Raw genomic sequence first — 13,303 nt, 5'->3', positions numbered from 1 at the left:
GCTTATTTAGTTATGAAAAATTCTCTAGTACTAGAATGTTGAGAACCCCTGAACCCGGCCCAAGTAGTAAGTGCTTTAACTCCCGCAGTTCTTTTAGATGATTGAGAATCAGAAGAAGAAGAAGGAGTTGGAACATTTGGTCTAGCCTGATCTAATACAACTTGATAAGCATTATAAATAGTTTGAACATTTATTTTAATTGAGGTTTTTGCTTACGGAAGTTTAGACAACTCCTCTTTTTCAAGTGCTACACCATTATAAATAGTTTTATACCAAAATTGAGGACCTCCTAATTTCATAGTAGGATTTAACAAGGCAGCAACACCATAAATAGGGGGAATGAGGATTTTTTTAAAACATTTGTCTCATAGAATCAATAGCTTGTTCATAAATTTTCCCACCCTCTAAATAATGAGCAAACAAATTTGCAAGTTCTGCAATATAAACTAAATAATTCGAAATAGTAAGATAATATTGCCCAGAAAATTCATTTGTAGCAATATAAAATCTTTCTAAAAGATCTGCAAGCATTTTAACATTATCCCAATCCGCATTTGTAAGATGCTCATCATCATTACTTATATGAGCATTAAACATTGAGTTTATGGGGTTTCATATTCATATGCAATAACTAAGCTTTCATACATGTAATTCCATTTAGTTGGACAAGATTTAGAAAACTTTCTTTCTCTTAGGCCAAATTCATCACATCTTTTAAAATATTCTCTAAGTCTACTTCTATGGTTTGAATAAAAAAAATAGTTAAGAGTCATTTTAAACTTTTCAATTTCAACATATAAAATTCTCATATCATCATCCACAATTAAATGGTAAATATGGCAAATACATCTAACAAGAAAAATATTACTAAATGTAGGACTTAGTGTAGTAGTATGCAAAGTTACAGCATTTGTGTTACTAGTAGCATTATCCTTTGAAACTGACATGATTTTATCAATAATGCAAAAAATATCTACAAATATCCATAATTGTGCCAGCAATAAACTGCCCTGTGTGATGTGAAATAATTATTCTATAAGCAATAATGCACTTTTGCAATATGTGCCTTTTCAAAGTTCTCGTCCCCCCTTCCCCTCCTCTCCTCTGACCGTCAAAATATTTAAAAACTAACTCCTTGCCACAAGTTTTTCACTTAGCCTTATTTTGTGGAACTAGTTGAGTGAAAAAAGGCCAAACAATAAATGTTTCTGTCCGTTTGGGACGTTGTCTAGAAAAAGTAGGGGTAGTAACAGGAGGGTCAAACGGGGCATCATTTGGATTATCATTAGTTGGGTTAACTTCAGGAGCAGGACTAGTGGGTGTATCATTATCCGATTGCGTTTCATCAAAATTTATTTTTTCATCATCATTTTTATTAATAGTTGGATTACCATAAAGAGCATTCATATATTCATGGTTTAATTATTCATCAGCTCCAACATTATGCAAAAATTGACTCTCAGTAAATTGTAATAAAGCATTATCACTATCAAGAATAGCAGGTGTAGGACGGGTATGGGGTTTGGATTGGGGAGTCGGGGGAAGAGGAGGAGGAATAGATTGGCTAATAGATTCACCACTCTTGGATTTTTCCTTATTTTTACTAAATATTTTTTTAAGGAATAAGCCATCTTAATTAATCAAGCAATACAAAGTAATACAATAAACAAAACTATAATATTAAAACTTAAGATTTGGAAAGAGTTTACCTAATTGACGAACAACTTGTTGAAAATTAATTATCGTTGAAGACTTGAAGACTTCAATTCACCAACATTATATTTTTTTCACAAATTGCAACAATAAAGTAAGCAATTATAAAAGAAAATTAGAGAGATATTGATGATTTGTGAGAAAAATAAAAGAGTGAGAGGATATTTGTAGTTGAAAATAGAGAAAAAGTATAATTATAAAAAGTTTGGGGTTAAAACAAAGTTGGGGGGGGGGGAGGGGAGGGGAGGGTTAAATGGCTATTTTGTAAATAGCCAATGATGTTTTTGGCAGAGAAACAACTACATTTTAAATGACCTAATGGGCAGATTTTTTTTTTAAAATTAGAGCTGTTGGGCCTGTTTAGGACCGTTTGAACCGGCCCACTTCCCAGCCGGTCCCGATCTTGCAGGCCTCGAGCACTGGACCAATCCACTACCTAGCCCATCTCCCCACAGTCCTGGTCTTATACGGTTAGGACCATTTAAGCCTACAACCCATATGGGCCGCAGTCCTGGAATGGCTCACTTGCTAGGCTTATCACACAATTTGAACTTGCGGCAGCAGAGATAGAACTGCGGTCTGCACAATTTTTGAGTGCGATCGTAGATCTGAAGTGCGTTCCGCACAATTATCATTGCGGCCACACATTGGATATTCCAAAATAACAACTCTCTGAAGGCAGAGATTGGGCCGTTTTGCGGCCACACACACTTTTCTGCTGCCGCGATGGAATTTCTACAATCCGCACAATTTCAAATGCGGTCCGCAAAATCATGCTTGACTAGTTGCCCTAATCTCAACTTCTGCGGACCGCACAATTTTTTGTGCTGCTGCAGATTTCAAAATAAAATCGGGCAGACTTTCTAGGGTTTTTAATTTTTTCACAAATTCGATATGGTAATAACAATTAAACATGATAATCAAAATACCCATACCCCAAATAGCAATTAGGAGTTGACCCAACAAAATTTAAACCCCACATGGATATAAAATTTACTTTTAGTGATAAATGGCTTGAACTAACTAACAAATTGAAAATTAGACTAGAAATTAAAAAATCTATGAGTAATTGAAGCATACTTGTGAGCACGTGATTTTTGCCCTATAAGAATTACTCCCATAAAATACAAGAAAAATATTTTTTTTCCATTTTTATAATTTTATGGGATTTTGTGGGAATTTGTGCTAATTGTTTGCATTTCTGTGCATGTTTATTTTTGTTAAAATCATGAAAAATACCAAAAATGTCATGCATTGCATTTAGATTTTATTTTCATATTTTTTAGGATTAATTAGTAAATTAGTTGTTTTATTTAAAAATGAAAATCACAAAAATTGGTTCATTTCTACATTCTTAGTTTTAATTTTAGATTATTAATTTTTCTACTTTAATTTAGGGTTAATTAATTGTTAATAGATAATTAGTTTAATTTTACAAATTAGATCAATTTAGGATTTTAATTAATAATAGAAAAAGAAAAATATAAAAGAAAACAAAGAAAAAGGAAAAAGGGAATTAGGGAAAGAGGGTTGTTTTATTAGGGCCAAATTGCAAAGCCCAAATCGTTTTTTCCTCACCCATCTGTCCAGCCCAACTTTGCAACCCGGTCAAGCCCCACTTCCATACCAAAACGACCCCATTTCTGGACTCCTCCATCTCAACCATTGGATCAATGAGATCCAACGGACCGGAACTCACCCATTCCCCATATAAAACTATCCAAATCCAGCCCCACCTCCAGTCCAAACCCCATCCGTCCCCATATCTATCCCTAACCTCCAAACCATAGATCCCGCCGCCCCCAAAATCTCCACAGTCTCCGCCGGCGGCGATGGCGTAAACCACTCCAATCCCCTTCAATTTAACACCCCGGAATCCCCTTCATCTCCTCATCCCAAATCTCCAACCCGTTTCCTTCAAATCATCACCCCGAATTTTAGATCTAAATTCGGAACCCCCAAAACCCTAATTCGCCCAAACCTACCCAAAACCTTACCAGGTCGTCTCCTTGCTCCCCTCACCCCTCATGTCTTGTCGTTTTGCTCAAAAGGCCTGTCAGATTGAACCAATTCCAAATCTGGTTGAGCATGCATGAGTTTCCAAGGCGATTTGAGCCGAAAATGGGTGTCACTTGTCTGTTCTCAAGGGGAAAAGTCATTTGACACCTATTTTTGGATTTAAATCGGAGAAGATGGGTCTAGTCAGAGCCACTGATCATTCATTGCAGTAGGTATTTGTCCCTCTTCCCTTCTTCTATCTTCCATCAGCCTGCCCTTTTTTAGCTTCTTTACATCTTTGATTTCTTCTACTTTTTCTATTTTTCTTTTGACCGGAAAATGAAAGGGGGTAGTTAGTCTTAATTTTAGGCTGTTAGATTTTGTCTTATTTTTGTTGTAATTAATCATCGATGTTAGTCAGTTAAGTTAGGGTTAAAATATTGCATTTGCCATCAGACTCAGTAGTTCTTCATTTTGGGTTTATTTTAATTGGTTAACTTGTGTTTAATGAATTTTGTTCCAAAGTCAGCATGTTAGTGAATCGTGGTGTTTTGATTCCCTGTTAAGATGGTCATATTAATTGTTTCAAAGGTTAAATCTCAAATAGGTTCATTTATTGATTGTTCTTGCTAATGTCAGTTCTGATTGTTCAAGTGTTGGTTTATTTCTGATTTCATTTCATGTTAAACCTATTTAGGTTTTAGAAATTAATGCCATTTGATTCGGTTTGCCTATGGATTCTGTTAGAGAATTGTTTGTTTAGTTTGTAAAATGTTCAGAACTTTCAGTGGTTTAATTGAACAAAAAGAAACTTGGGGGGGGGGGGTCATGGAAGGGGTTAAATGAACAACTAAGAACTTGGGAGGTTGTTTTGAGAGTAGAAAATCAGATTTTTCTGTTAGGAAAGCTTCTAGAATATGGGCAGCTGGCCCAATCTTGGCCAGCACAAGTGCTGAAGCCAATTAAAGGCTGCTAGTTGTCCCATTCAATTAAAAAAGATGCCTTTTGCAGGCTAGGAATAATTCTCATTTCTATTTTAGGCATATGGCGGGTGAACAACTTTCATTGTCTTGAGGCTGACTTGCGAAAGTGACTTGCATCTGAAACACTCCGTCGATCCCATCCTCAAAAGTCAAAAAACAGACCACCCCAGTCCACGCCGGCAACACCCCCTCACGCCACCGACCACCCACACCACCAGGTAAGACTCCCCTCCCCTTATCTCCCACGCCTCCTTTTTTCTGAAGCTTAGAAGTTCTCGTCCGACCACTGCCTCTAGTGAATTCAAGCGGAAGCTTTTACGTCGATCGTTTTTTTCATCCTCTAAAGGTTAGATCTGTCCGATTCTTGAAAACTTGGTGAAGTGTCAGTGTTTGGTTCAGTTTTAGTTAAGAAGGTGACTGCAAGCGTCACGATTTTTTGTGGTATTGCAAACTCTTCTCTACTTTTCCCTGCATTCCCCCTACTACTGTCAGGGCTACACCAGTGGTAGTGGTGACAACCCTTTTTGGTTTTTGGGTCGTGGTATTTTCTGTGTTTTCAAGGAAATTCTCGAAGTTGTTGGAGACAAGTTGGGAGCACGAGAACTAGCAAAGGAGAGCAACCTGGATGAGCGTCATCAGAGGGCGGTGGGAAGCGGTGCGTGAGGGTACAACTACATCGAGCACAGCAAATCAACACAGGTTTGGTTCTCGGGAGTTAGTACCTCCCGTTCTACTGTTCCCCTTTTGGTGTTAACTAAATTGATGTTACTTTAGTTCACATTAGTTCAATCATTCAACTGGTGTACTAGTAGTCACTTGTTTCCTTCCAGTTTGATTCGTTGTCTGTTGTGTACTAGCGAGTCTTCTTTAGATTGTCGTAGGTGTAGTGGCTGCAGTCTGGGATAATAGATTAAGGGCATGTCCTCGGGTGGGGCAGAGTGTGGGGCAAAGTGTAAGGCCGGGGTCAGGGGGTGGGATGGGAGGTAGGGGAGGTAGAGGGGGCAAGGGAGCCTATAGGTTGAGAATCGGGTCGTGGAACGCAGGTTCACTAATGAGTAAGTCTATAGAGTTGGCGAAGATCCTTCAGAAGAGGAAGATTAATATAGCGTATGTCCAGGAGACGAGGTGGGTCGGATCGAGGGCGAGAAACGCGGATGGGTATAAGTTGTGGTACTCTGGAGTCCTGAGGGGTAAGAATGGAGTGGGTATCCTAGTAGATAGCCATCTTAGAGAGTCGGTGGTAGAGGTCAGGCGGGTGAATGATAGACTAATGACTATTAAATTGGTGGTGGTTGAGTGTACTTTAAATGTCGTTAGCGCGTATGCGCCGCAAATAGGCTTGGATGAGGAGATTAAAAGGCATTTCTAGGAGGGGATAGATGACATCGTTCATATTATTCTGCCTTCCGGGAGGTTACTCATAGGAGGAGATTTCAATGGTCATATTGGGTCGTCTACAGGTAGTTATACTGAGGTGCATGACGACTTTGGTTTCGGGGAGCGAAACGGAGGGGTACTTCACTGTTGGACTTTGCCAAGGCATTCGATCTAGTGATTGCGAACTCAAGTTTTCCGAAGCGGGAGGAGCATTTGGTTACTTACCACAGTTCAGTGGCGAAGACTCAGATTAACTATCTCCTCCTCAGGAGATGCGACAGAAGGTGGTGCGAGGATTGCAAGTTTATCCCAGGTGAGACCCTTGCAACGCAACATAGGGTGTTGGTGATGGACATTGGTATTATGATAAGGAGGAAGAAGAGGTCAGTACGAGGTTGCCCGAGGATTAGGTGGGGCGCCTTGACTAAGGATAAAGCTAAGGAGTTGCAAGGAAGTTTATAGGCAATGAGAGCTTGGAGAAGTAGTGGGGATGTAAACACTATGTGGTCGACGACGGCGGACTGTATAAGGAAGGCGGCGAAGAGGTGTTAGGGATATCTTCGGGCCGCACCGGTGGCCACAAAGGAGACTGGTGGAGGAATGCAGTTGTCCAAGGTAAAGTAGAAGCAAAGAAGGCGTCTTACCTGCAGTTAATAGGGAGCACTGGCGAGGAGGAGAAGAGAGCGAACAGTGAGAGGTATAAGGTAGCTAGGAAGGAGGCAAAGATTGCAGTAACGGAGGCTAAGACGACAACTTTTGCGCGTCTGTATGAGGAACTGGGGAACAAAGGCGGGGAGAAGAAGTTATTCCAACTCACTAAGGTGAGAGAGAGGACGGCTCAAGATTTGGACCAAGTAAGGTGCATAAAAGATGATGACGACAAAGTTTTGATGGGGGATGACCAGATTAAGAGGAGATGGCAGACATACTTTCATAAACTTCTAAAAGAAGAAAGCGATCAGGATATTGTACTAGGTGAATTGAGGAATGCCGACAGTCCCCACGAATTAAGTAATTGTAGGAACATTGTGGTCGATGATGTCATGGAGGCAATGCGTAAGATGAAAAGGGGCAGAGCTACCGGGCCAGACAAAATTCCGGTTGAACTTTGGAGGTGTGTGGGCAGAGCAGGCTTGGAATGGCTTACTAGGTTGTGTAATGTTATATTCAAGACTAATAGGATGCCTGAAGAGTGGAGGTGGAGTATAATGGTTCCGTTGTATAAGAACAAAGGCGATATCCAGAGCTGTAACAACTATAGGAGTATCAAATTACTGAGTCATACCATGAAAGTCTGGGAGAGAGTGGTAGAAATGAGAGTGCGAATGACAGTGTCTATTTCAGACAACCAGTTCGGGTTCATGCCGGGGCGATCTACCACAGAAGCTATCCACCTTATTAGGAGGATGGTGGAACAATACAGAGATAATAAGAAGGATCTCCATATGGTATTTATTGATCTAGAGAAAGCGTATGACAGAGTTCCTATGGAGGTCTTATGGAGCTGCTTAGAGGTTAAAGGGGTCCCGGATGCCTACATTAGGGTGATTAAAGACATGTATGATGGAGCTAAGACTCAGGTTAGGACAGTAGGAGGCGACTCTGAGCATTTTCCGGTTGTTACGGGGTTGCACCAAGGGTCCGCGTTAAGCCCTTTCCTATTTGCCCTAGTGATGGATGCACTAACTCATCATATTCAAGGGGAGGTGCCATGGTGCATGCTATTTGCTGATGATATAGTTCTAATTGACGAGACACGAGGCGGCGTCAACGAGAGGCTAGAGGTGTGGAGACATGCCCTTGAGTCTAAAGGTTTCAGGTTGAGCAGGACAAAGATGGAATACCTCGAGTGCAAATTTGGGGCCGAGCCGACGGAATCGGGAGTGGAAGTGAGGCTTGATTCTCAAGTCATTCCTAAGAGGGGTAGTTTCAAGTACCTTGGGTCAGTTATTCAGGGGATCGAGGAGATCGACGAGGATGTCACATACCATATAGGGGTAGGGTGGATGAAGTGGAGGTTAGTGTCAGGAGTCCTGTATGACAAAAAAGTGTCACCGTTACTAAAAGGTAAGTTTTATAGAGAAGTGGTTAGGCCTGCCATGTTGTATGGGACCGAGTGTTGGCCGGTTAAGAACTCACACATCCAGAAGATGAAAGTAGCAGAGATGAGGATGTTGAGGTGGATGTGCGGGCATACAAGGATGGATAAGATTAGGAATGAAGATATTCGAGAGAAGGTGGACGTGGCCCCCATGGAGGACAAGATGCGGGAAGCAAGACTCAGATGGTTCGGGCACATTCAAAGGAGGAGCACTGATGCACTGGTGAGGAGGTGTGAGCAACTGGCTGTGATGGGCACGAGGAGAGGTAGAGGGAGACCTAAGAAGTATTGGGGAGAGGTGATTAGGCAGGACATGGCGCGACTTAGGATTACTAAGGACATGGCCCTTGACAGGGAATTGTGGAGGTTGAGCATTAAGGTTGTAGGGTAGGGTAAGTTGTGAATATTTCTACAGTGCACTAGAGTGAGACTAGCTAGTTAGGAGTTAGTCTTAGGATGCTACTGGTCAGCTACTGATGTAGGGCTTTATCTGCTGGATATTATTATACCTTCCATCTTTCTCGTATTTCATATATTTCTTATATTGCTGTTATTTTATTATTTTATATTATTTTGTGCTATGTTATGCTATTTTATTATGAGTCTATTGATAGTACTAATATATTGTCTCTTGTTGCTTTTTGAGCCGAGGGTCTCCTAGAAACAGCTTCTCTGTTCCTCGGGGTAGGGGTAAGGTCTGCGTACATATTACCATCCTCAGACCCCACTTGTGGGATTATACTAGGCCTTTGTTTTTGTTGTTGTTGTTGGACTTAGAGGCCTATAAATGAGGGTCCTTCCTTCACTCTAGATTTCAGATTTCAAGCCTCATTTTCTACACTAAACTTCTGGAAAAAAGATCAAAAAACTCACACCCTGAAAAACACTCAAAGTTTCTGCATCCTTTTTTGGTTGAAAATGGTTTGAAATTGCTCTTTGGTTTTCATTGTTGGATGAGTTTAAAGGTTTAAGGTATCTCTGATTTGTCTGGGGTTAAAAAGTGGTTTAAAAGAGCTGAATATTGCTGTGTTGATGTGCCGATCTACTGCTGTTGCTGAAATCCTCATTCTCCTTGTTTTATCTTGACCTTCAGGTACTTCTTGGACTATGAATAGCATGTGAAGTGTAAATGTGCTATCCGATGTGGAATTCTAATGAATATGAGTTGCCTGTTGAATCTTATTCTCTTGTTCCTTAATTTCATTCAGTTTTCTGTAATATTCTAGCTTGTTATATGCATTCTACTTAATCTTTCATATTACTGATGATGTATTATATTGTTAAGTTTTGGCTAAAGATTTCAGTATATTCTATTGGGTTGTGAGTTGGTTAAAAACCTGTCATGGGTATAGAGAATGCTCAAGGCTTTTTGCAGTAGGGATCTAGGTCATATGATGAACTTCTTTTGGTTCTTGTTTAAATCTGTTCAAAGCCAATGTTGGTTTTCAGATTCAGAGTTGGTCACATAACAATCTCGTTGGCTTATTTCTTCCTATAGTCTGGTTTGAACATTTGTGCTCTTGAGGAGCCATAATCTAAATAATAAGTTGTTAGTCTGACGAGTGCTGAATATTCCAATTGTATAAGAATTCCACTATTGTTTGTATTAGAAAGGTTTAAATTGAGGTTTGAATTTCATACAAATTGTCTATAATTCAGCTTGCGCTAAATTGAGATTTGAATGCTGCATAGCTTTTTCCTCATGTTACTATTTCAATTAAATCTAAAACAATGTTTCTTTTAGATGTGTAATATGGTTATTTGAGTGTTGTAGCATTTAGAGCTTTGTACATCATATTGTGCATGTTGACCATGGTCAAACGGGCTCAGCCAATTTTCTTAGGCTTCAGATGTCTCCTCCATTTTGTTTGGACTCGACCTTGAGTCCTACGCCCTTCAACATTTACTTTTCATTAGAATCGGCTTACTTTGGGCCTGGATTTTGGGGCCATTTGCTTGAAATGCCATTTCACATTCCTTGGGCTCGCCTTCGAGCCCGATTCCCCTTTTTAAATAGTTTATGTGGGTGAAAGCCCAAGGCAGACTTGGCCCAAATACTTGATGGCCTAGTACAAATACCATTTTTCTTTCAGTTAATAGTTGTTCAAGAGTAACTCTTTTAATTAGATTGAGGTGTACAATCCTAATTAATCTATGGCCCTCACACGTTATAACTAAATCTCTGTAGAAAAGCTTTTAGGAGCGTTTAAAAATACAATCGTGATTATGTACACGTTCGCGTTACATAATTACGATTCTAAAAACCAATTCGGAGTATGCATTCGCGCAACTTCGATCCAACTTTTCTTAATAATAAAATTATTTTAATAGGCCTCTAATTTAATTTTAGTTTATATAGTTTGAGGTGTGTCATCCACAATTTAATTATTCATGACCCTCATATTAATAATCTAGATATAAAAATGACAAATGTTGGTAATTTTCTTAGGCAAGTTAATATACAATCGTGGTTGTGGACACGTTCGCGTGACATGATTACGATTTCTAAAAAACAAAACCGGAGTATGCGTACGCGTAACTTTGGCCCAAAATTTCTTGATAGCATTAAAGCGTTATTAATTGTGGACATGTTCACGTGACATAATTTTTGACGCGCCAAACAAACGGGTACACGTACTCGTGACCTGTTTCAAGATAATTTCTTAATTAAAAGGGCAAATGCACATAGGTTCTAAAATGAGTAATTAAACAATTTAATAAGCCAAGTAAGATCAAAGTGACCGTGCTAAAACCACGAAACCCGGGAATGCATAACACCTTCTCCCGGATTAACAGAATTCCTTACCCGGATTTCTGTGTTCGCAGACCATAAATAAGAAATTTCCTCGACTTGAGATTTTAAACCGGTGACTTGGGACACCATAAATTATCCCAAGTGGCGACTCTGATTTTAATTAAATAATCCCATTTTGATTATCACCTAAAATTAGAAAAACTCCCTTATACCGCCTTTCCAGTGGTAGTAAAAAGGAGGTGTGACAATACTAGTGATGAAGAAATGCTAAGGAATAATCACAGATGCGTATTTAGCGTGGTAGATGATTGAACAGATGCGTGCAAAGTTTTAGCTTTTTGAGTGCTCAGAGAGTGAAAAGATTGTACAGTATCCTTTGGTTTACTATTTATACATGACGGGTTTGGCTACGACACAAAGAGACGAGTGTGGCCGCAGAATTCCTTATGCGATCCGCACTCTACCTGTGGTTGAAATGCCTTTGATGATCTACAGTCCGCACAATTTGAGGTGCGACCACAGATTTTGACTACAGACCGCAGAATTCGCTGTGCGACCTCTGTTTTTCTGACAAACAAACTTCAGAGAGTTTGCATTTTCCCTTTTCTATTTCTGCGGTCCACACAAGAATTGTGTGGCCCACAGGTACCTTATGATGTAGCAATCCAAATTGAGTGGTCCGCACAATGAACATGTGGTCCACACTTCTTTCCATACTTAGCCAATTTTCTGAGCACATTTCCTGTAAAGCAAACTCATCCCTGCAACACAGTTCAATCCAGTTAGCACAAAATTAACACCAATCTACAAAAGAAGAAAAAAAAATAAAAAAAAATATGGGTTGCCACACAAGAAGCGCCCAATTTAACATCGCCGCACGACGCAGATTACCATCACTTGAAATGAGTCACAGCTATAATATGTCCATCACCAACTTTTCCCAGATAATGCTTCACCCAGTGACCATTGAATCTAAACACCTCATCATTTTTATTCTTTAAGCCCAATGCACCAAAGGGTGACACACCCACAACCTCAAATGGGCCACTCCATTTAGACTTTAACTTTTCGGGAAACATCCGCAACCGTGAATTGAACAACAATACAATATCACCCTCTTTGAGCTCTTTGTTCCAAATCTACTTGTCATGAAGGTATTTCATCTTCTCTTTTCATAAGGACGAACTTGTGTATGTATGGTACCGAAACTCATCCAACTCATTCAAATGTGCATAAGTTGGTGGCGACATCCCACTCAAGATTCAACTTCTTTAAAGCCCACATGGATTTATGCTCAAGTTCACCAGAAGATGACAAGCTTTTCCAAACGCCAATCGGTATGGAGACATTTCGATAGGTGTTTTGTATGCCGTCCTATAAGCCCATAAAGCATCATCAAGTTTCTTTGATCAATCCATCCGATTAGCATTCATTGTTTTGGACAAAATACTCTTTATCTCCTGTTTGGAGACTTCCACTTGACCGCTTGCTTGTGGATGATAGGGAGTCGTGACTTTATGAGTGACACCATACTTGGTGAGTAAGGTGTTGAAGGCTTTGTTGCAAAAATGGGACCCCCATCACTTATGATAGCCCATGGAGTGCCAAACCTTGTGAAAATATTCTTCTTCAAGAACGTCACCACACTTCTCGCTTTATTGTTTGGTAAAGCAACAACCTCAACCCATTTGGACACATAATCAACCGTGACCAAGATGTAGGTGTTTCCACAAGAACTCACAAAAGGACTCATGAAGTCAATACCTCACATATCGAAAATATCAATATCCAAAATGGTGGTGAGGGGCATTTCATTTTTTTTGAGATTCCACCGGCCCTTTGACATTCATCACAATGTTTGACTAGATCACTTGCATTTTTGTAAAGAGTGGGCCAATAGAAACCGCAACTTAGCACTTTGGCTGCCGTTCTTGCTCCATCATGGTGACCACCATACGATGAAGAATGACAAGCCTCAAGATTTTCACATTGTTCCTCCTCCGGTACATATCTTCTATTCACTCTATCCGTAAAAATCCGGAAAAGGTACGGGTCATCCCAAGAGTAGTCTTGACAATCCCGTTTGAGCTTATTCCTTTGGTTTGAAGAGAACTCATCTGGGACGATACCACTTACAAGAAAATTTGCTAGATCCGCGTACTATGGCACCTCTTTCATTAAAATAGCCAAAAAGTTGCTCATCGAGGAAGGAATCATTGATTTTAAGGCCATCATGTAACCTCCCCTCCTCCTCCAAATGAGACAAGTGGTCCGCTACTTGGTTTTCACTTCATTTTCGATCTTGGATGTAAATATCAAACTCTTGCAATAAAAGCACCCATATTATCAATAAGGCTTTGGAATCTTTTGTTGCTA

At 39.9% G+C, this 13,303-nt stretch overlaps 1 protein-coding gene across 1 annotated transcript; it reads left to right on the top strand.

Moving 5' to 3' along the window:
* Positions 1-6,536: 6,536 nt before the first annotated feature.
* Positions 6,537-9,258, top strand: LOC138889854 (uncharacterized). The gene is made up of 3 exons (XM_070173191.1): positions 6,537-6,594; positions 6,687-7,185; positions 9,138-9,258. The coding sequence occupies exons 1-3, from the start codon at positions 6,537-6,539 to the stop codon at positions 9,256-9,258; spliced, it is 678 nt and encodes a 225-aa protein (XP_070029292.1).
* Positions 9,259-13,303: the final 4,045 nt, after the last annotated feature.

Source organism: Nicotiana sylvestris, chromosome 4, assembly GCF_000393655.2.
Source record: "Nicotiana sylvestris chromosome 4, ASM39365v2, whole genome shotgun sequence".
Lineage (NCBI taxonomy): Eukaryota > Viridiplantae > Streptophyta > Magnoliopsida > Solanales > Solanaceae > Nicotiana > Nicotiana sylvestris.
This window is presented reverse-complemented; position numbering and strand designations above follow the sequence as displayed.